The 24,766-nt window shown below is 42.1% G+C and overlaps 1 protein-coding gene across 1 annotated transcript; it reads left to right on the top strand.

The window, feature by feature from the left end:
* Nucleotides 1-229: 229 nt before the first annotated feature.
* kifbp (kinesin family binding protein) lies at nt 230-12,624 on the top strand. Its single transcript, XM_086186012.1, has 13 exons — nt 230-702; nt 1,331-1,429; nt 1,727-1,806; nt 1,955-2,013; nt 6,790-6,914; nt 6,996-7,089; nt 7,690-7,802; nt 8,077-8,226; nt 8,459-8,533; nt 9,115-9,277; nt 10,029-10,197; nt 10,270-10,455; nt 11,511-12,624. Exons 1-13 carry the CDS (start codon nt 250-252, stop codon nt 11,647-11,649), a joined length of 1,905 nt encoding a protein of 634 aa, XP_086042138.1. The 5' UTR covers nt 230-249; the 3' UTR covers nt 11,650-12,624.
* The last annotated feature ends 12,142 nt before the right edge of the window (nt 12,625-24,766 follow it).

The following is a 24,766-nucleotide window of genomic DNA, read 5'->3' as shown; positions in this document are numbered from 1 at the left end:
CCCATAAAACTGCAGGGTGTGGTTGGGGGCCCTTCTCGCACTGTACCTGTGCCTCTGATATTAATGTGGGCCCCCTAGTGACCCTCGCACTGTCTTACTGCCTGAACCTGTTCGTCCTTGACAAGTAAACAGGCTGTTTTCCCTGAACGATGCAAACAGATAGCAACGTTTTCTTGAAGCTACCAGCAGGTGGCAGTACTGTAACATACAAGTTCCAGTAACAGCAAAACATTAGAGAAGAAGATCAACATGGCGTCCCTCGGCAGCGATGAGTGGAAAGCTATCTGCGACAAATTTACCAACGCCCAAAATCTCACAGAGGTAGAATCGCGAAACGACCCAGAAAATGATCCATTCCGCTCTAAATATAAGGCCAGAGACCTCCTCAGAGAGATATACTGCTCGCTGAAGAGTTTCGAAGCCGGTGATGGAGAGGAGGAAAGCGTCGGGGAGGCAGGCGACCAGCGGGCGGCCGAACCCGTGGACGGGCAGAGGGAGGACCTGTTCGGTCAGGGCTTGAACGGCGACTCGCCTGCTGGGCTACGGGCAGCCAAACTGGCAGCGGTAGATTATTACCTGGGCGTCAACCATGTCGACACAGAGGAGCTGTCTGCGGGTCAAGAGCATCTGATGAACTGCATGAAAATGTTGGAGCGATACAGAGTGTCATCCCAAAACGTGTCGCTTTTCATCCATGTCAGGGTAATGTAACAATGTAACATGTCTGTTACAGGCGAGCACCATCACACTCTCTCTGCACAAATCAGTTAATCTTAGTTGCCCTGTACTCACAGGCCACGGCTAACGTTAAGCACAACTATAATAGCTAACTTGAATAGCAACCATTATCTTCAAATATGAAAGAAAATATATGACCAAAATGGCAGCTGAACTTTCGTTAAATTCCTGTCTAGTCACAGCTGGTACTGATGTGTATTCCCGTAGGTCACATGACATGGAACAAAACACTGAATTTGAAGTATGAGAGTACATCTTCTATCTATCGTCATACATTGCTAATGTAGCTGGTACAGATTTTAATTACATGGGTCACATGTCATGGAAGCTGCTGAAAAGAAGAAAATGCAGAATTCTGCATCACATGTAAAAGCAATGTATTTTCACTGTAAATGTCCAGTTTAGTACGAATAACCAGCACACATTTGAGGTCCCTAGGTCACATGACACGGAAGCTACCGGTTAAGCTAACCCATAGGACTCAGTAAAATAAGCACTATGGAGGAGAAGATGCCTGCTAACCGGAATCACCATCCTGCAGTGGGAGAGCCGATGCTGCTGCTCATAACATCATTGCTGTTTGCAATTTCAGAACCAGCTGGGCATTCTCTGGGCAGGCCGGGCCGAGACCGAGACAGCACAGGGATTCCTGGAAACAGCGGAGTCCATCTACCAACGATACATGAAGGAGGTACTTGTCCATTTATACTGTGACTGTTTATGTGAAGCTGACTGGCTGATTTTAGTTGAGTCTCATCACCGGACCTCTCCTCAAATTGGCACCTATGCTATCCACTGTAATGTGATATTACATCCGAGTGCATTGATTGTAACCCACCAAGCTGCAGCTAAATGTGGTAAAGTGCTCAAAAGGCAACTTTTTTTTTTTTTTTGTGCAGGGGCAAGGAAAACAACAAAAAACAAGAATTAGAGAGATGTTTCCTTTTTTGTAACGTCTTACTTAAGAACCAGTCCTTTTTTTCCCCAGGATGGAAGTCCTCCCACTGATATGACAGAGTACTTCACTACAGAGGAGAAGCTGCTGACACATCAGGAAAGGACCAAGAGGTAATTCGCTTGATTTGACCCCCCCCCCCCCCAAAAAAAACACACGTCCTATTAACCATCTTCCTACTGGTTCATATTTATATGGCTGTCTTAATGTTTCTTTGTACCCCCACCCTTCTGTCTCTCCTCCCTTCTTTTCATCTCCCAGGTTCGAGCTGGCTTACACACACACCATGTACTACCTTGCTCAAGTCTACAAAAACCTTGGTGAGTCAGATGAGTTGAACAGGGTTCATTTTGTATAGAAAACTCAAAATTCCTAGTTCAAGTCCCTTATTGTCATTTTGGTAGTGCACACTAAAAACAGCAACATACAGCAGATGAGACACCTTTCAAGAAAAGTCACCAAAAAGAGATCTAACTGAAATTAAAAAAAAAAAAAAAAATGGTGGAAAAATAAAACAAATAAAAAAGTTGATTGTCAGCTGATTGTGCGGGTAAGAGAATGTTTTTTTGAAATGACGCATCCGTCTGTGTTAGGCAAGGCAAGGCAAGGCAAATTTATTTGTGTAGCACCATTCATACACAGGGCAATTCATAGTGCTGTCGTGTGAGAGGACCTTACTGAGGGTGTGCTCAGCTACTATGGTGGATGCTTACCAGACACACCAGCCTTGATACAAATACAAATATGGGTATTGCCGAGGAATCATTTCCTGCAAATGTGTCACAAATTTCTCCAAAAGCTTCATCACCCAACCCACTTAGGAAACTGGCTTCATGTCCCAAGTTTTTCAGAGAAGTGAAGTTACCTTCTTAGCCTTGTCTTCCTAAATTGAACAGCAGAAATTGTGTGTGAGAGTCGTCTCTGTCTCCACGACACACTCATGAGCTATCGTGATGCTGAACTGTCGGCGTGGGTTCAGTGTGATGCTGCAGATGTTCTTGTTTCAACAGCATGCACAGAAAATTAATTAAAGTAAAAGAATTGCTTTCTTTCATCCACGTGACATTTACTGTCACGGGGCTCTGATGGATCTGTGGAAACACAGAGAGACTGCGAGACACCAAGGCCAAACTACAAAGTGCAACAAGTAGTGGTAGTGACAGTTCCAAAAATGTGCAGGGAGGAGAGGAGGAGAGAGGGGGAGAGGAGAGGAGAGGAGGGAAGGGCTCCATGTAACCTGATGTGTCCCCCAGCAGTCTAAGCCTGTAGCAGCATAGCTATCAATGGTTCAGAGCTACCTGAACCAGTCCTAACTGAAGGCTCTGTCATAGAGGAAGGTCTTAAGCCTGGACTTAAACGTAGTTAAAGTGTCTGCCTCTCTGACCCATGGAGAGAGCTGGTTCCACAGTAGAGGAGCCCGGTAACTAAAGGCTCTACCTCCCAGTCTGTTTTTAGAGATACTGGGAATCACTAAAAGACCTGCATTCTGGGAGCGGAGTGCTCTGGTCGGACAGTAGGGACTTATGAGCTCTTTCAAATAGGATGGAGCTTTATCATTGAGAGCCTTATAAGTCAACAGAAGGACTTTGAAGTCGATTCTAGATCCTACAGGAAGCCAGTGGAGAGAAGCTAAAGTGGGAGAGATGTGTTCTCTCTTCTTAACTCCCGTCAAAACCCTCGCTGCAGCGTTCTGGACCAGCTGGAGACTCTTTAGGGAGTATTTAGGACATCCTGACAGGAGAGAGTTGCAGTAGTCCAGCCGAGAAGTGATAAATGCATGCACCAGTTTTTCAGCATCACTCTGGGAAAGGATATTCCTAATCTTAGCGATACTTCGCAGATGGAAGAAGGCGGTCCTAGTCACATGCTTTATGTGGGAGCTGAAGGAAAGGTCCTGGTCAAAAATGACCCCAAGGTTCCTTGCAGTTGTACTCGAAGTTAGGGTGATGCCATCTAGAGTAGAGATCCGATTCAAGAGCGTGTCCCTGTGGTGTTTTGGTCCAAAAATGATTACCTCAGTTTTATCTGAATTGAGCATTAAGAAGTTAGAGGACATCCAGGATTCAATGTCTTTTAGGCAGTCTTGCAGATGAGTAAGCTGGCTTGTGTCGTCTAGCTCCATCGACAAGTAAAGTTGTGTGTCATCTGCATAACAGTGGAAGTTGATCGAGTGCTTCCGGATTATGTCACCTAATGGGAGCATGTAAAGAGTGAAGAGAATCGGTCCTAAAACTGAACCCTGTGGTACACCATATGTAACTCTGCTATACTCAGAATGGTCATTATTAACATTAACAAACTGAAACCTGTCAGATAAGTAGGACTTAAACCATTTTAGGGCAGTTCCTTTAATCCCAATGTCATGGTCTAGTCTCTGTAGCAGGATGCTGTGGTCGATGGTGTCAAATGCAGCACTGAGGTCCAAAAGGACAAGTACAGAGACGAGACCTCTGTCTGAAGCTATAAGAAGATCATTAGAGACTCTGACCAATAAGCTCCTTAAATCTAGAAACAGCAGTGTCAGATAGACATCTACTGAAGCGGGACTTTTTCCCAGGTAGGATATAATTTGTTAAAGTAAATTCAAATGTAATTAAGGAGTGATCAGACAAGACAGGGTTCTGAGGAAGAACTATGATGCGGTCAGCTTCTATTCCATAAGTGAGTTCTAAATCAAGGATGTGATTAAAAGTGTGAGTGGGTTTGTTTTCCCTCTGACAGAAGCCAACAGAATCAAGAAGCGACTTAAACGCAGTGGCCAGAGAATCATCATTGACGTCCACATGGATGTTAAAGTCACCCACTGACTTTGTCTGAGTTCAATGCCAAGTTAGACAGAAAGTCAGGGAATTCTTCTAAGAACTCAGAATAAGGTGCAGGAGGACGGTACACCACAGCAAGTAAGAATGGTTTCTCTGCTTTCCAGTCTGGGAGGGAAAAGCTGACAATAAGGCTCTCAAATGAGTTATAGGAACTGTTAGGTCGAGGGTTAAGCACCAAATTTGACTGATAGATTGCAGCTACTCCTCCTCCTCTGCCAGTGGTGCGAGGTACATGGTAGTTAATGTAACCAGGAGGGGAAGATTCATTTAAACTAACATACTCATCTTGCTGCACCCAGGTTTCAGTGAGTGCTAATACACCAATCTGATAATTAGTAATTAAATCGTTCACTAGGAGAGACTTGGATGCAAGAGATCGAATATTAAGCAAACCACATTTAATAGTTGTATTGGGTTGATTTGCTGGAGCAGTTGTTTTAATTTGAACTAAATTGCTATAAGTTACTCCTCCAGATTTGGGTGCAGGCTTATAAAGCCTCGGGGCAGACACAGTTTCTATAGGCTGGGTGGGTGACAACACGAAGGAACCAGCAGAGGGGCGTGTTAAACTGCAGCTCTGCCTGCTGGTCTGAACTCTGGTTGCTTGTCAGGGATTAGTATTGCTAATAAATTGGCCTATGTTCCTAGATAAGAGAGATGCACCATCCAAAGTAGGATGGACGCCAGATCTCCGAATCAGACCGGGCTTTCCCCAGAAGGAGCTCCAATTGTCTATGTAAGCCACGTTGTTATCTTAGCACCACCTAGACATCCAGCGATGGAATGAACGCATGCGGCTAAACATGTTGTCACTCGCTAAATTGGGCAGCGGGCCGGAGAAAATTACAGAGTCCGACATTGTTTTTGCGTAGTCGCACACCGAAGCCATGTTAACTTTAGTCAATTCCGACTGGCGAAGCCGGGTGTCATGTATCACAATCTTACTGTATTTAACCTTACGTTTTGCCAGCAGCTTTAGATTAGCCTCAACGTCGCCCGCTCTGGCCCCTGGGATGCACTTTATGCTCGCTGGAGTCTGTACCTTCACGTTGCGAAGAACATAACTGCCAATGACTAATGTCGGCTTCACAGCGGGGCTGCGAGCAACAGAGCCGACATGAAGAGTTTCACTCTCAGCGGGTGTGTCGCTGAGTGGGGAAAAGCGGTTGGAAACATGAAGGGGTTGGTGGGCAAACACGGGCTTACTGCGTCTAGGTTTCCCTCGTGATGTCACCCAGTTGGACTGGCTAGTTCCCGGCTGCTCGGGAGCTGCTAGCGGTGGCTAGGCTAGGTGGCTCCGCACCCGCTAAGGTGCACTGAGAAGCTCCTGAAGGTAAAGGACTAGCGCTAGCTTCCATAGTGCGGAGCCGAGTCTCTAACTCACTAAGCCTCGCCTCCAGGACTACAAACAAACTACACTTTTTACACGTACCATTGGCACTACAGGAGGCAGAGGAGTAACTAAACATCTGGCACATGGAGCAGGAGAGGGAGGGAGAGGTGGGGGGAGAGGCGGAAAGACAGAAAGCGGCCATAGCTAGTATGCTAAGGTGAGCTAGTGGACCTGTGGCAAATATAACAAATAGAACGAGGAATTTCAGAGCAAAGTCCTGCTAAAGACTTAAGTGACAGAAACCTATGTATTACACCAAAACGTCGTATACAGTGGTGCTTAAAGCGATTAAGTTAGCAGTACACCTGAGGGAGGATTGAGAGAGTCGAACAACACAGCGACAGGATTACAGGCAGGAAATGACGTAACACGCTCACCGGTATCGGGTCAGCAGGTCTAGCGGTTTCCTAGAAGAGGGGACCATACCCACATGGGAGACAAGGTTTGTAAAGAAATGTCCCATGTTCCGCTGGCGCAGCTTGCAGCGCTTGTTCTTATGTCACAGAGTATCTTTGATTTCGCTCATGACGGATAGAGGGAGAGGTGAACATTGTTCTCTGAAGTTTCACGTTTTCCTTCAGGGCCCTGAGATCTGAGATGCCTGGATCTGTGGTGGCCTGCACAGATGCAGCAGTGTTTCCCAGTCTGATTGTTGGAAACTGCGCAGAAAAAGAAGAAAAATTCTGTTTTTATCCATGAACATCCACATTTCAGTAATAATGTGGAGGCGTTTAAAGATCCATTTCCTCATTTCTGCCAATTATTGTGGTATTTGTAACATCACGCCCTGAAATAAAATCACATTTGTCAATCGGACTTGACATGTTAATAAGCTCCTATATATGCGAAGAGTAATAACAACTAGTGTTTATGTCTTCCAGGTCAAACTGAGCATGCTGCCACTTACTGCCACAGCACCCTGCAGCGACAGCTACGGTTAAATCAGTTCAGTCCGATGGAGTGGGCTCTAAACGCTGCTACACTCTCTCAGTACTACATCACCAAGGTTGGATTTACACGGTCAGAAACAACCACTTTGAGACATTATATCTTAAAGAGTGTGTAATAATACACAGTGTCATTTTAGGGGCGCTACATGGAAGGCAGACATTGCCTCTCAGCAGCTACGGTCATATCAGGTTTGGCAGGAGACGTTCCTTCTGAGGCTGCAGCACAGGAGAGTAAGTGGTGGTTAGCCTGTATGTAAAATCCCAAAAGTGTATTTTTAATCCCCAGTTGTTAAAATAGAATGCAGAAAGGTTGAGTTCCTCAACAGTACAAGTAGGTCATTTAAGGGTTTTTGTTCACAAAGAAAATGTGGCGGCTTTATGTGCTCATCTATCTGTGGCTCGTCACGGTTAACATGGCGCAGCAAGTGCTACCTATTATCAGTATATGTCACCTGAAGGGTTGAGTGTAATATTTCAAATACTTTTCTATGAAGTAGAAAAAATGAAGTGGAACTGGTCAACACGTCTCTTCTGTATTGTATCAGACAAGAAACTCAACTTAAGTCACGTCAAGTCAGTATTATTTGCATCAGCCCAAATCACAACAAAAGTTATCTCATGACACTTTGAAAGGAGAGCACTCCTTCCTCTGAATTTACACCCAACAATTCTCCATGAGCAAGCACATCCTGCAACAGCGGCAATGAAAACCTTCCATGTATCTCAGTGACAACCTTACTTCTTGTTTTGGATTCCCTGCATCTCCCTCTTTCACCTCATTACTGTCTCCTGGCACATTTTAAATTCTTTTGCTCTTCCTTTTGGACCCAGGTGAAGCAGAAAGTGACCGACGAGAACATCTGAGACAGAAGAGAGCAGAAATTGCCAGATGCTGGATTAAATACTGTCTCAACCTCCTTCAGGATGCTAAGAAAGTGCTGGAGGTACTGTATTGCTCAGGTCACAATACTGAAGCTCACATCTATCAAATGCACAGTGATGACCTTGGCTGAGCAAAGCACTGCCCACTGAAGTTAATCAGTAAAGACCCAAGAAAAGTTAACACCAAAGATTCAAAGATTAAATCTTGATGGAGATGTTCTTGTGTGTGTGTGTGTGTGTGTGTGTGTGTGTGTGTGTGTGTGTGTGTGTGCGTGCGTGCGCGTGCGTGCGTGCGTGTGTGTGTGTGTGTGCGTGTGTGTGTGTGTGTGGGACCAGGACAACATTGGCGAGCTGGATACTGATCGACAAGAAGAGTTGAAGAGAGCGAGAGGACTCCAGGAGGAGGAAGAAGAGAAGGGCAGGAAGAGTGCTCTGCTCTTTGGCTCTGAAGATACTTTTGACTTAATTGCCAGCCTGGAAGAGAAGGTCCATTTACTGTGACTAGTGCTACTGCTATTGCTACAAGCTGTGCTTTATTTATCACTGGTACAGATCAAGCTGCTGCTTATGATCGAATCTTACAATTATCTCTCTGTCAGCGGTGGCAGAAACATTCCTGTTGTTGATAATACACATCAACGTGATCTGGTTTGATCTGGTCTGGTATAGACCAGGCCATATATGGAAGCATAATCATTTTCTAAATTCTGATTTCCAGGTGAGCTGTTTATTACCATTGGACTTCACTGAGGCTCGAGCAGTTTTTCTGGTCGGACAGAATTATGTCACACAGGTACACACACACACACACACACACAGTCTCTCTTTCTCTCTCGCTTTCTCCCCCTCTTCCGTTCTCTCTCTATCTGTCTCTCTTTCTGGGCTCGCTGGAGTCATAACCAACATAAACGTAAAGTGGAGCTCAGTTTAATAATGCTACGTTCCTGATTTATTGCACCAGCAGATCTGAACATTAACTTAACAAAGACAGTATTCATAGCAATGTTGCCCCTCAGAAATGTGTTCTATTTGAAGAAAAATACAGAGTGCTAACATTGTGTTGGCAGGCAGATCCCAGCACCTTTGAGCAATTTAAAAAAGAAAAGAAAAGCTATGTTCGTCGTTGAAGTAGGTTCCAGTGATATTTATGTGGTTGTACTGTGTGTTTTGCCTTTGCTGTTGCCATGTTACAAGGTGATAGTGGTGCTAAACACTACTCTTGCTTGAATGAAGATATAGCTTGATATAACATTGAACACTTGAAGAGAGGAAATGTGTAGAGAAAGTGGTATGACATGCAGCTAATAGGTTTTCTTTGTGCTCCAACCTGATAGATCTGTGTGTCAGTGACTTTCAATTATTTCCTTAACTCAGGCCAAGGAGTACTTTCAGATGGACGGCTACGTGACCGATAACATAGAGATCCTGCAGGATCACAGCGCTCTGTTCAGAGCCCTGGCTTTCTTTGAGGAGGACATGGAGCGACGCTGCAAAATGCATAAACGACGAGTTGACATGCTGGAGCCAGTCTGCAACGGTACACTCTTTAATCTGCTTGAGTTGCAAGCACAAATGCACATGCATATACACTCTCGATCAAAATCTTAAGGCCAGTTAAAAAAATTGCTCGAATTTGCATTTTGCACTGTTGGTTCTTGGGAAGGTTCTAAGTAGAGCTTCAAAATGCAAAAAGAAGAAATGGAAACAAAGTGTACCATGATGAACATGACAGACCGCTCTCATCTTTTTAAGTGGGACGACTTGCAGAATCAGTGGCTGGCAAATACTTTTTTGCCCCACTGTGTATATAATGTGTGTGTATATTTTAATTTTATTTTTTCAATTAGGTCTGTATTTTTGTGCCAGTGTGTGTGTGTGGTGCACATGCTTCCTTTTTTTTTTTTTTCACCCTCCTGCCCCAACTACCCATGTTTTCTGGAAAGGTGACCTCAAACCAGGTCTGTGGGCCGACCCACACATCTCTAGCTGGTAGATTTGTGCAAATCATTTCAAGGTTATTGTACGTTATTTGAAATTTCTATCTTTAACTGTAATTTGTGATATTCTTGAAAAGTGGACTTAGTCATGACACTGAGGTGGTTGGATGATCCGTGAGCGTTTATTTTTTTGGATAATTTGTCCTGAAAAAGTTTGAGTAATGCTGGCTTAGTGCAACAGGTACCTTTTTAAAAAAAAAAAAAAAGTCATAAAATAAGCCATCACAAGCTAACTGGACAAGGTAACCAAGAAATGGATTAATTCAAAATTTTCTGTTTGTCTTTGAGCAGAACTGAACACCCAGTACTACCTGATGATCCGCAGACAGCTGATGTTTGAGTTGGCTGAGACGTACAATGAAATGATGGACCTGAAACTGACGCTGGCCAACAGACAGGCTGAGTCTCTAGATAACCACACCGTCAAGAAATTCAACCACCTCTGCTCTGCTTCTGCCAAGTGAGTGTGTGTGCGAGGGGCACGAGGATGTCGGCGATCCTTCATTCACTCTGTTAATCCTCTCTTCTCCAGGTTCTTCCAGATGTTCCTGGACTCTCTGTGTAATCCAGAGGGGAAGTTTCCCGAGCACTTGGAGGAGGAAGTGCTCAGGCCAGCTCTGGTGGCCCGCTTCAGAGTAGCCCGACTGTACAGCCGGCTCATCTGCTCCTTACCCCCAGTACAGCTGGACAACCTTAACAAGTCTCTGGAAAACTACAAGTATGAATATAATTTGTTTTATTAAAACAATGCATCCAAACAATATGAGTGAAGCCATCATTGTTGTTTTGTTTGGAACATAGAGGCTCTTAGCGCTTTGTATCCAGATTTCTTTTTTTTTAAACACATTTTTATCATATTTTGAATCAAAATGCATTGTAACAGAAAACTATGTTACTGTGTGACAGCTGATTCATTGATACAAAATGACAATAACATACATGCAATATGAGTATTATTATATGCTCATTTAGGGAGTGTCACAATAATTTGAACAAGATTCAGTGGAACAGACCCTGACCTTTATCCCAATACATAACAGTAACATTAGTTGTCAAATGCAGTTCATGAGAATGTCAACGCTGTCTAGTGAGAGTTGAAAGAATTGCTGTCCTTGCTGTCCTTGCAGCCCCCCAGCCTGATCTGCTCCAGCTAAGTTATCAGCCTTTGTCCTCCGCCCAGGCTCCTGTGTGCTGTTATCACTTCTGTTGGTTTTTAGTGCAGCGGAATTCACAACATTTTTTGCTTTAATTCAGTTAAATTCATTTCACAATCACGTAGATTTTAACACTGACCTAATGATAGCTTGGTGAGACTGGACGTTCTGACCACAAAGGCCCGTGATGGCCGACTCAGAAACCACCACAAAGGTCAGGAAGTGATGCCATTTATTTAAATCATCCAAATGAACAAATGAATATGAAGAGTGGTAGATTGTTGAATAATGAAGTTTGTAAAATCCTATTGAAGGATGGGCTGTGCTTAGCGTGGAGGAGAATGTCTCACTCCTCTCTCACTTCCTCGGTCAGTAATGACTGCTGGGCACCTTCACAAAAGACGCCATCGAAGAGTCAGTGTGATCGTCGAAAGAGGCTGGGCTGTGATAGGCAGAGGGACATAGGGATCAAGGATGGCAACAAGGACGACACAAACAGAAACAAACAAGGCGGAGCTGTGATTTGCTGTGTTAATCACTGGTGTGACATGTAATGCTGTTTGGTGAACTTACTGTCTAACATGACAAACACCACTTCCTTCGTCACCCTTTTATCTAGATACGTGGTGCAGTACTGTGAAGCCCACCCTGAGGCGGCAGCCGCTGTGGAGACGGAACTGGAGTTGAGCAAAGAGATGGTCGGACTGCTCCCTCTCAAAATCAACCGCCTCAAAGTGAGGATGGCTGCAAACAACTGAAGCCACTGACTGATATGTGGAGATGATGTTGGTCCAGCTCTATTTAACGGACGTGAACAACTATGGATTAAAGGTGGCAGATTGACTGACAGTCTTGCGTATTAATTTGTATTAATTTGGCATGCTTCTTTCTCAAAATGTGGGATGATATCATAGGCTGATGTGTGAATGTGCAGTATTTTAATTCAGAGCACATGAAGTATGTTCCTTAAGAAGAGAAAAGAGAAGTTTCACTTGAGAGACCATGAATTTCTCATAGTACAAAGAAGTAGTTTAATGTTTCATAGACCCAGGCTTATTTGTCATTTTACATCCAAACAAAAAGGCACCCATTAAAACAACTCAAGCACGTAAAATAATTACTTTTTTATATTGTTTGACTAATAAATGTCTTCTGCCACCTTGGTCCGTGTTGCTCTTTGTATTTTTCATTGTTAATCATATTGGTTTTCATTTATTGTGGCCTTTATTTCTGTTAATCTGCACACTGAAAAGCAACCTTGCACATCCTCTTTGTCAGCTACTTTCTGTCTCTGCTGGTTTCTGTAACACAGGGTATTGTCACTGTGGTATTAACTGAAGGAAGTCTAAACAGACTCTGTCCAGACTGAACTGGAAGCTTGAGTTTAAATGTCTCAGTGAGATGTCATCCATTTTGAAACTACATTTTTCCTGTCTTTGAGGCATCAAAATATCATCATGTTGTATGTAGGTAATGTATGTAATAATAAATGCAGGTGGAAAACAATTATTTATTCTTTTTTTTTCTTGCAATTGGTTGTAAATTGCGCTTCAGTTTTTACTCTCATAGGTTTCTTATAACCGAAGCACTGAGTTGGTTTATTGACTGTGGGATCCTGAGTTAAAAGGCTAAAATTAACACAGCTTGGTAACCGGAGGATTTCTCTGCTCTGTAATTGCAAAGATACATTTAAAAATTCTTTACCAAATACAAAGCTAAATCTTTTCCCGTCAGTTTGGGTGTCTCCTTTCACATCTTATTGGCAGGCACATTGTTTTGTTTTGCTTCGTCAAAGTTTATGATAAATGTATACTGTTATGAATGGCAGATACAAAGTGATGTTTCATGTGAAGCTTTTTGCCAAAATTTGGACACGCCTGCCAAATACTGTGCCACTCCATGTTGTGCCCTCTCGATGTGTCCTGTCATGTCTTGTCTCAAGACCTTTGCAGCGGTACTTTTTTTAATCGGCAATTTGCAGGGTAGGAGCTCTTCTGTGGGATCAGACCAGTCAAGCTTCACTCTCATCTGTGTATCTTTAAACCGTGGGTAACCATGACCTTTCTTCCTTTGACCACATTTTTTTGGTACCAACCACTGCGCACTAGAAAGACACTACAATACTTGTTCTTATGGCTCTGACTCGCTCATTGAGCCATACGACCGTGTTCCAATCTCAAATTCCTTAATGTTGCCCTTGCCCACTTGCCCATCAACTGACCATTCACTTTCTGCATCATACTGTATCTCCCGCCCCCTAGCAGGTGCCATCAATGTTGTTCACGCTGCATGTGAGGCGAATCATCCAGGTCACGGTATCTCTTCAGTGGGGTGTTGTACTCAACTGGACTGTTGCAGTTTTCTTGAAGATGTGTTTGCCTGAAAGCAGGAGAAATAAATTAGACAGGGAAACTTACCGTAAAGCAGACCTGTGCTGTTTACAGACGGCTCTGAAGCCAGGTAAAGCGCCACACATCCCCCTGCTGGCTACAACCGCATTAATCACCCCTAATGCGGAAACTACAAGGTAAAAGTGTTGATGTGGCAAAAACAGGCTGGTTTCACATCATTACACTTTAGGGGGCATCACAGTCGCATGTGAATTTTGGGTTTCAGAGTCCTTGAGGCCACATGAGAGTTGTTGGCACAACCAGTATCTATGTGGCTTGTTAGGGCCAGGGGGATCTAAGTGAAGAGGCGCTGAATTCCCTGGGGAGGGTGCTCAAGACTGTACTGTAGGTGGGGGACAGGTAACGATGAAGGCCGCCTCCTCTGTTCAGGGATGGTCGCTCCAGTGTGACATAGAAGTTTCCTTAACTCCTGTTTCAAACCATCCAACTTCTCTGGCCAAGATGTGAACGTCACTGTCCCCAAAAGAAACGTCACGTCTTCTTCAGATGTTAGTGGACAGTAGAGTCTTTGCCTGAGGTGTTGGCTCTTCTGCGATGTGCCGTCCATTTTTTTTTTTGGTTTCCCTTATGTGAAGATCAGTGGAATCATGGCTGCACTGCACTGCATAAATTATGTTTCATGTCTTGTGTCTTGGTGCTTTGTCCTTAGGGTGGACAAGCTCCTACCTCAGAATGTTGCCTGGTTTGAAGTGAGCTGGGATGTGGTGTTTGTTGTTGATCCTCCTGAGTTTCTCCGACACTCCTGCCACATAAGGTCTGACAATGTTGTTCTTTTTGTCTCTTCCTCTCGGGCTGCTCTGGATCTCTCAGAGGTCTTGACAAAGACCCAGTTGGGTTAGTCACAGGTTTTAAGGGCTTCCCTGATGTGCTTCTGTTCCTTCTCTTCCCCTCTCTCCAGGTGGGTTTGCTCCAAGGCCAGTGATTTAGGGTTCTGATAACTCCCAACTTGTTCTCCGGGGGGTGGTGCAAGTCGAACAGCCAGCCAGAAAATGTTCAATGCTCTCCCTTCAACCTCTCTCGTGGACAAGTATTATTCACTGATTTAAATGCCTTTTATTGATGCAGAGAGCTTTGCAAAATCCCCACTGGGGATATTTTTTAAACCATTCAGTAACTCATCTTACTTCTCTCTGTTCATTTGTCAGCCTTTTTCTTTAATCAATACCTAATCTTCTAAAGCTTTTCTGTTTCCATATTTTAGCACTTGGATAGAGAGTGGACTGAGCAGCAATTATGAAGATTTAGAATCTCTGAGAAGAGGCATAGAGGTGGATCACATTATCTTTGGCAGTTTTGTTCTTCATCAATTAAAATGTTTCACAGAGTTCAAGAGACTTGTTTGTTTTATTTTTAGTATCAGGCCAGTACTTAGCCACTCTGACACAAACAAATCTGGATGAAAAACTGTATCGTAATTACAGACATTAGCATTCTCTTGCAAAAAAACCAATGCCTCAAACCTGTTATTCCTGATCCATGCTCCACCAATTCACCTAATTTAACTGTGCGAACCTCCATCAATCTATCTATCTATCTATCTATCTATCTATCTATCTATCTATCTATCTATCTATCTATCTATCTATCTATCTATCTATCTATCTATCTATCTATCTATCTATCTATCTATCTATCTATCTATCTATCTATCTATCTATCTATCCTTATATATTTCCTTATATCTACATCCTGGTAGTGCACACCAGCACTCTGATAATTTATAGTTTTTATCAGACACTATGGTATATTTCTCTCATTGTTTTTAAAATCTGCAAAATACTAAATGCAATTCTCAAAAAAAAAAATTGTACACATCACAAAACAAAACAGGTTACCTGCTGTATCCCACAACTTGTACAAACTCCTTCACTAAAGATGTATGCCAGTAAACATGCTATTACGTCAAAGGTGATGTGGTCAAAAGTGACCCAATTAGGTAGAAAACCACACTGTCTGGCAGCTGTAGGACTTGAGGATTTTAAAAAGTCACAAAACACAAAGATATTTCTTACATTTTTGGTTGTCAGATCCCAGCGGGTTCAGTTTTTGTCTCATTCTTTGAGCCACAAATGACTACTTTATTGGTACCTGCAGACACCGGCCCTGTCCATAAATACCTACACGTAAAAGTTGAAATGCAAAACTCAACATTTTATGCTGCCTGCACAATAGAATTGAAGGATTGTGAAGTGCTCTATCAGCTTTTTGTTTAAAATGCAACTCAACTATCCAACTATTTCACTTATCAGTCCTTCACACGCTGATTTGTGAACTGAACATACCGTCGTGTTTTGGGTCTGCCAACTACACCTCGGTCAAGCACTGAATGATTCTGTGAACGGATCTTTTAAACGAATCTTTGCGGTGAAACGCAAACGTGCGCCTATATTCAGGCAGGATATGAAACACAGATGACTTTAAAATGAAATGTATGGTCTCAAAATTAATTTCTTCCATTGGAGGGATCCCCCCACCCCAAACATCTCTCATAATTGTATTCATACCGGTTAATTTTCTATTAATTTTAACCTATAATGAGAAAACAATTACACATGATAGACATCCTCTCACAGTAGTTCTGCAAATTCCATGGACAAACATAAAGAGGAAGGAGACTGGCTGTTGGCTGGTACTGTATATCTGTCTTTTACGCTGCAGGACTTCAGATAAAAAAAAAAGAAAAAGCTTCAAGCTAAATCTGGTGCACACATCTTTTTATTCAAACGAACGACCGATGTGTGCGTGTGCACACTGTCCTGTCTCAAATAAATTAAACAGCAACATATCTTACGATTAATATTACTTAATTACTTCACAATGTCTCATTACTTTTTCCCTAAACATTATTTTGAGCTGAATTACATTAGAACAGACTAGAAGTTTGTAAGTGCACGCAGGACATTTGACATTCATCATTTTGATCTGAATGTAAATCACCTCTGTAGATCTCTGGCTTTAAACATGACTAATAACCTTTTCATATCAATTCAGTCCTTAAGTTTCAACTCAAGTGGGTTGATATCGAGTCCATCAGAATGTTCTCTTGCATTCACTTTGTTTATTAATCTCATTGCTCTTTTCAAGTATGAATCATGTATGTGCTGCCACACACCTCCATGCAATAACCAAAACATGGAGGAATAAGTGAACGGTACAAAATATGTGTGTATGAGATTTTATATTAAGCTTATTACATGTGTCCTTGTGTGTGACTGGTTATGATTGTGTCCTGTGTACTTACTTATACTGCTGCTCAGATCTCTTCTACGAAACGTGGCCTAATCCCACTTATCAGATAGTTATAACGATGATGATATACAGTAAAGTAATAAATCCATTCATTGAAATATTGACATATTCACTTTTCAGTTTTTACAGTTCAAACAGTCAGGGATGCAGAGCTGTAATCTGCTGAGTTGGTTAAGGTTAAAACAGTGGCGTTTCATTGAAAAGGAGTTAAACCTGTAGAGATTGGTTGAATCATTTTACTCCCCCTAACAGTCAGAAGAAAATAAAGTGCTGATAACAGGAAATCAAAGTAAGTCAGGACGTCCCACAGAGGGAGCATTTGTGGGTTGTACACTTGGGGTTGTCTGTCTAGTCTAACATTTACTGCATTTCTTGAAAGAAAAACTGAATGCAACAACTTACTGTGTTTTTCAGCTCCTTCTCAACTCTGTTTTCTGCTTTTGTGTGGGAGTGTATCTGAGGCAGTGGAATAGTTTAAATGTTTACTGCCACACACTCTGGTTTCTCAGACAATAGGTCTGAATCCCACATAATGTTAGAGGGGTGGGAGTGGAAACAGCTGTGAAAGCTGTCTTTTTATAGATACAGTAACATTGAAGAGAAGTACTTCTATTAAAACAATATGTTTTATAAGGATTCAAGTGGGTTCTTTTTTTTTTAAATTTCCTGAGTATTAAGTTTTGGAGAGAAGAAAGAAGAAGACCTGTTTATGAGTGTTCAATGTGAGGTAATTTGTGTCTGATGAATGTGTCACTTTCCGTTTGTATGAGTGTGTGTGTGTGTGTGTGTGTGTGTGTGTGTGTGTGTGTGTGTGCGTGTGTGTGTGCTTGTGGGTGGGCTTATGAGTGGCCATGGAGACGAGTGTGCGTATTGTCAAGCTTGTCATTTCCTGATACTGGTGTTACTACTTCCTGCAGCATCATTTTGATCTATCAGCAGAAACAAACAGTTTTCTTGGTCTGTTTCTTGACATTGACAAAGAACTGTAATGACAGAGACACCAAACCAGAAGAGGAGAATGAAGAACATGTCAATTAAAGACAGGAATGTGGTCTTCAGCTCTCTGCACACCTTTGTTGTACAAGAATCTGACAAGAATCCAAAAAATATTTATTCTATTTATGGACAGGTATACACCAGACCAGATCAAACCAGATCAAACCAGATCACGTTGATGTGTATTATCAACAACAGGAATGTTTCTGCCACCGCTGACAGAGAGATAATTGTAAGATTCGATCATAAGCAGCAGCTTGATCTGTACCAGTGATAAATAAAGCACAGCTTGTAGCAATAGCAGTAGCACTAGTCACAGTAAATGGACCTTCTCTTCCAGGCTGGCAATTAAGTCAAAAGTATCTTCAGAGCCAAAGAGCAGAGCACTCTTCCTGCCCTTCTCTTCTTCCTCCTCCTGGAGTCCTCTCGCTCTCTTCAACTCTTCTTGTCGATCAGTTTCCAGCTCGCCAATGTTGTCCTGGTCCCACACACACACACACACACACACACACGCACGCACACATGCATGCACACATGCACACACATGCACACACACACACACACACACGCACGCACGCACGCACGCACGCATGCACGCACACACACACACACACACACACACACACACACACACACACACACACACACAAGAACATCTCCATCAAGATTTAATCTTTGAATCTTTGGTGTTAACTTTTCTTGGGTCTTTACTGATTAACTTCAGTGGGCGGTGCTTTGCTCAGCCAAGGTCATCACTGTGCATTTGATAGATGTGAGCTTCAGTATTGTGACCTGAGCAATACAGTACCTCCAGCACTTTCTTAGCATCCTGAAGGAGGTTGAGACAGTATTTAATCCAGCATGTCCCCACCTGTCTGTTATTCTCTCTCTCCTTTATCTCTCTTCATCTCTGTCCCTCTTTTTCCATCTCTACATCTGTCTTTGTGCCCCTGCTTTCCTGCTCAAACACTGGTCTGACTCTTCAATAATATTGAAGAAAATCCCATCAAAACACCATTAATTAGAGTTTGTTATACATACTGTGGTATTGTGCACATGTGTGTGTGTATTTGTATGTCTACAGGTATTGACAGGGGCCTTCAAAATGTATCAGAGCAGAATATTAAAGCAATTTTTAACCCTAAAAGTGTATTTTGCCTGTCAAGTGCTAACTTGTTGCTCCCTTGAGTGACAAAGATGTTTTATTCACAGCTGCATCACTTCTTTGTGACACCAAAGACAGCCATGTATATTTAGCTTGAAGCCAATGCTGCCCCATGCCCACTAACTCCAGGAAAACAGCAAAACTGTCCAAATGTCCATTTATAAACCCTCAAATGCATCATCTGGTGTAAACCATGGCTTCTTTATCTGCCACGTGAATATTCATGGTAGCAGCAAGCGAGACAACTGAAACATTCAGTTTAACCAACTCACTTGCACTTGTTCACAGTAGCACAAAGCCAGAAATACTCTACTTAGTTTTTTTGGCACAAATCGGACTGTTTGTTGATAACTGAACATACAGTTGGAAAAAGAAGACATGGATTACACAGGATAAGAGTTTGTGAAATGACACGTTTGGACAGTTGTGTGATTTGAGAGGCTTGTCAGTTGTTTGAAGAGAAATATACATATTTATTTGTCCTGCATTATGCATGCTCTGGTAATTTGGACCTATTTGAGAACTTTTCTGGTATAAACACTAAATTTTATCGGGACCCATCCTTATGGGGACCAAAGACGATTCCAAATGCAGCACAACTTAATTTCGGACTTCCTGGTTAAACTTAGAGTTCAGGTGTGAATTGATGTTAGACTCAGGATCAGGCTTGAGTTGGTCAGGGTTAGGATTAGGATTAGGGTTTGATTTAGGCTGTCCATATGAATGGAAGTACACTTCCATTCATACACTACACACCAGTCCACTGGTGCCCAAGGCCAAGTTTCCCTGCAGACTGCTTGATGCTGTTGTTGAGAATCTTGATGTATTGCTCTTTTTTCATGGTGTTGTACACTGTGATTAGGTTCCCTGGTCCATTGGCTGAAGAACACCTCCAAAAGCATTAGGCTCCCACCACCATATTTGACAGTGGACGGTGTTCTTCGGGTTGAAAGCTTCTCCTTTTTTACGCCAAATGAAGGATACATCATTGTGGCCAAACAGATCAAGTTTTGTTTCATCTGACCATAAAACACAAGAGCAGAAGTCTTCGTCTTTGTCCAGATGAGCATTTGCAAAGGCCAAGCAGGCTTTTGTGTGCCTTAGTGGCGTCCTCCTTGGTTTGTGTCGAGGGAACCCAGCAGTGTGCAGTGTCCGTTGGACTGTCTGCCTTGAGACATTGCCACCAGCAGAGCCCAGATTCACAAGGCTGGCCTTTGATTCTTTTTAACCTCTCTCACCATCCTCCCGGCCAGCGCAGGGGTCCCTTTGGGCTTCCGACTACATCCTCTGAGATTTTCCATAGTGCAGAATGCCTTTCATGTTTAAATAATACTTTGCACTGTAGCCACTGGAACTTGAAAACATTAATATATGACTTTATAGCCCTTTCCTAACTTGTGAACAGCTACAATGCTGAGCCACAGGTCCTCAGTGAGCTCCTTTGTCTTTGCCAGGACTGTCCACCGACCAACTGCACAGAGCTACTGTTTTTCAACTGTTGAGATGATCAAAAGAATTGTTCCCAATAAATCAGGGTAATTAGGATGCTTCAGAACAGCTTGGGCTATTTGGAATGGAAAACACCTTTGGATTTTCCCATAGACTGTGACAGTTTGCAAAGGGTATGCATAATTTTGGACATGCTACTTTTTGTTCAAATTTAAATAAAAGCCCTGAAATTTTATTTTCCACAGTGATGCCTCTTGTGCATCGTCTTATCATCCTCTGGGAGATGCCTGCGGGATTTACAATCAAGTCAAAACTTGCTAGTGAAATAAAACTAACTTGAAGTCAAAATTTGCCAGGGGAATGAAAAATTTAATGATTGACAGCACACACATCTCTATCCATCTCTCTCTCTATCTCTATCTCTCTCTTTCTCTCTCTCTCTCTCTCTCTCTCTCTATATATATATATATACACATATATATGTGTGTGTGTGTGCGCATAAAAAAGTCAAAGTGATTTTGTTATTGACTGTTAGAAGTGGAGACTATAAATGAAATGAAAACGTTATAATAATCAAATATGGCATTTTTAATTATATTGAAGAATGATAAATAAAAATAATGATCAAATAGATTAGAACAGGCGCTTTTGCATATTTACAAAGACTTTGTTAATTTGCCGGAGAGACCTACTTTTATTTTTACCACTGACACATACGTAAGATTTTTACTATTCGGTTACATTTTTTTTGGTGATCTTTTAGAGGCTACTGACATTGAAAACAATGCAAAATCCTTAGCAGTGAAACTGCTGACAAGCTCATTCTCAGGGAGCTGGCGTGGGTGTAGTAATGTGCAGGTGTCCTCATTTATAAATCATCGTGATAAACCACTGGTGGATTGCCTGTTTTAATCTTTCCACATACTACCAGAGATTGTACTTTAATAGATGACACAGTAATCAGGGAGGGGAATTAGAGTTTTTCACAATTGTACAAAATAGCATTTAAGTATGTGGGTTCAGCACTTACAGTACAATCAAAGTCCTGAAAAACAATATCGTGAATATGGACTGACGATTGGGTCGGCTTGCAATGGAGAAGCCCATTACAGCACATTTTGTCCGCACATGAGTCAAAGTGATCCCGGACTCCTCATTCAGGCTCAGCATTTCTTCTATTTCTGTAAACACTCTCCCTCTGCTCTTGGATTGTTTCTGTCCACTTCTAATTTGAGTCTCTAAAATACATGTAACTTCTGAACTGGGTTATACTGTCTACTATACTACTATACTAGTCTTTGTTTTCTTTTCTTTTCTATTTTTCTATACAGTTCTATTTATGTCTATTCTTTTTACCTTTATGGTAACAGTGCTGTGAATGTTTTGGAGATTGCAATTTCCCTGGTGGAACTTCCAAAAGGGATTAATAAAGTAATCTGTCTGTCTGTCTGTCTGTCTGTCTGTTTGTCTACTGGTTTCATCGCATCTTTAGCAACAGGTTTGATCAGTTTTGACGCATAGAGTTTAAGCTGTCACGCCTGTGCTTGGATTGTGTTTAACTTTGGCCTTTGGTGCTCACCACTACGCACACAAATTCATCACAAAATGTGTTTTAGTGAGAGAGAATGCACTTATAGTTTTGCAAAAAGGGGCAGTGAGATCTTTGAATTGTGTCTAGCCAGGTAAATATTGTTTATGGTTTTTTCCAAAAGAGGGATTGATTCAATGAACAAGGCAAGTGTTTGGTCCAGATCAAGAGCTTTAGTCATGACGTGATCACACCTCTGGAAACAATTCCACCTCAAACATGTCCCCTTTGGCAAGATAGGCCAGCTACCATGGAAAGCAGACGATGCAAGATAATGATCATTCCAGTGGTGACTGTCTAATATTGTTGGTGTCCAACCCACATAGTGATTAGTATGCTCATGTAAGACTGATTAGGCCATTCAAATTATGACATACAAAACAAGAAGAAAAGAAAAGGGGTCATGCCAAGAGAACATAAAGCAACTGAGTTGAATTCATCTGGAAGTAGAAACTTTCAGGAAAAAGTGGTAGCAAATGGAAATGAGACAAAGCAAAGTGAAATCAAAGTAAAATGACTAAAACTTGTTGATGAGAATATGCCTAAGTACAAGCAATGAGATGTGAACTGTAAAAAGGTGTGACTGCTCTTGTTGACGTTTGTTTATCGTTGACAGGGGTAAGCCAGATCACAAGGAATTAAATATGTTATTCTTGGAATATAAAGAAAGCATTTTCAAGTGGGAACATAGAACAATTCAAAACTGCATACTCAGACTTTTAGTTACTGATCTTTTCGACTGGCCTCTGAGCTGTGACAGCGGTAGTCTGGAGGCATTATGTTTTCGGGTTGTCCATCTGTTTGTCCAATTCTTGTTAATTCTAGGAACACCTGGGGGGGGATGCTTCAAATTTTGCTCAAATGTCCACAAGGCCTGAAGGATGAACTGAAAAAGAATTGGTGGTCAAATGGCAACTCAAATGAACATGACACCGCAAGAAGAAATGTCTCTAATACAGTACAATCACAGGGACTCAAGGATAACCTACATATCTTGTGATGATCTAAGATCAGAGTCACTGGGAGACACACCCATTGGCATAAATGTGAAGCTGTCTTTCCCTTTTTATTTCCACAAATTGTTCTTGTAATGATTACAGATCTGTGGCGTTGATCTCTATTGTTGTGGGGATGTTTGAGAAACTTGGAACCAATGAACTTGGAATCTTCAATGAACTGTTTTAATTTGCTTCAAAGAAAAACAGTTCTGGCTGCGTGGTGGTGCAGTGGTCAGCACTGTGGCCTCACAGCAAGAAGGTTCCGGGTTCGAGTTCCGGCTCGGGCGCGGGAACTTTCTGTGTGGAGTTTGTATGTTCTCCCCGTGCCTGCGTGGGTTCTCTCTGGTACTCCGGCTTCCTCCCACAGTCCAAAGACATCAAGAGGGGACGAGGCTGATTGATACTCTAAATTGACCGTAGGTATGAATGTGAGTGTGACTGGTTGTTCGTCTCTGTGTGTTGGTCCTGTGATGGACTGGCGACCTGTCCAGGGTGAACCCCGCCTCTTGCCCGTTGATGCTGGGATAGGCTCCAGCCCCCCCGCGACCCTTACTAGTAAGGAATAAGTGGAAAACGACGATGGAAAAACAGTTCTGTAGTTGATGATGTACGAATGCTAGCCTCACACTTGTTGCATTGACGGCCTCCGCCATGAGGTCAATTTTGCGGTGGTGTCTATCAGTTTGTTTGTCAGTAGGATTTGGCAAAAACTAGACACCAATTTACACCAAACTTGGTGGAGGGGTGTAGAATTGGTCAAATTCTGTGTCAGATTAATCCTACTGCCACCTGGTAACAAGAGGAAATGATATGTTTGTTTTCTTTTTTACATTTTGATGTTTTAGCACTTGGTGATGGGTTATGGTTTTGTTAAGAAGTGTTACGATGACATGGAGGCCAATGATAATATTCTGCCAAAAAACAAGAGATTGTTGTAACTGTACTCTATAGAGTCAGATATGGTCCAAACTTCACCTGTCAATGAGAATCCTTCCATCCATCCTTCCATCCATCCATCCATCCATCCATGCTAAACTCTCGGCACAATTCCATTGTTCTCAGTCCACTATAGCAATAGCTGAACACTATATTTCAATAACAAATGAATATTCCATTCATCAGCTTTTTGTGGCATGTGCCCTGATATTTCATTATATCCAGAAACAGTCAAAAGATTTGTTGTGTTGTGTTTCCCAGTGCAGTCATCAGTGAAATTACCGATTTGGCCTGAACAAAATGTGTCTGTTTCTCATTCAGTCATGGAGTTTTGATGCAATGAACTTTTTTTCTTTCTTTTTTTTTTTAAGTTTTGTGGTTAATATTGAGAAATTGAGCAACAGGAAATGTGTTTGAACATTTGAAAAAAAAATAGAAGCTTTTAAGTCATTTGGTTTTTCTTTTCCTGTGTGCAGGGCAGAGAAATTTGCGACAGAGTCACACATATACACTCCGGTATCCAAATGTGTAAAATATGCAAATGTAAAAATTTGTGTTAGAATAAGGAGAACAGAAAAAAGAAAAACAATGACATGACATAACCGATGACTGATGTCCGAACAAACCTCCTCCATTGCCTTCAGAAGAGTAGTGTTGCTGAGGTTAGCGATCATACACCCAAGGCAGAGAGACATTCTTCCTAGAGGCAGGGAACAACATTTCAATAGGAACTGAGAATGGGAGGAGACTGAATGTGATGTCATTAACCTGCAATAAGACCAAAGCAGAACTGTGGAAATTATTTTCATGTGTCAGTGTGGAAAGCGAATTGGCGAAACAAAGAGTAGAGAAAAATGTTAACAGTTTCTTCAGAAATATGCTAATAATATCAAACTGGGAGCGAATTATGTTTTCAGTTCTGCTAAAAGTGTGTTTTTCAAACTGAGTGTAAAGCAGAGGGTGTGCATGCGGTCTGGCACACTTGGTAAATGTATCCAGGCTACAAGTGTTAGAGGTTTCAAAGATTAAGTTTCAAGAATCACTCTTGAACATTCAGAAACAACTGTGTCTGGTTACCCCCCT

This window comes from Aulostomus chinensis, chromosome 2, assembly GCF_037954235.1.
Source record: "Aulostomus chinensis isolate RoL2024-O1b breed Wild chromosome 2, RoL_Achi_v1.0, whole genome shotgun sequence".
Lineage (NCBI taxonomy): Eukaryota > Metazoa > Chordata > Actinopteri > Syngnathiformes > Aulostomidae > Aulostomus > Aulostomus chinensis.
Note: the sequence above shows the minus strand (reverse complement) of the source record. Positions and strands in the feature narration are given on the sequence as shown.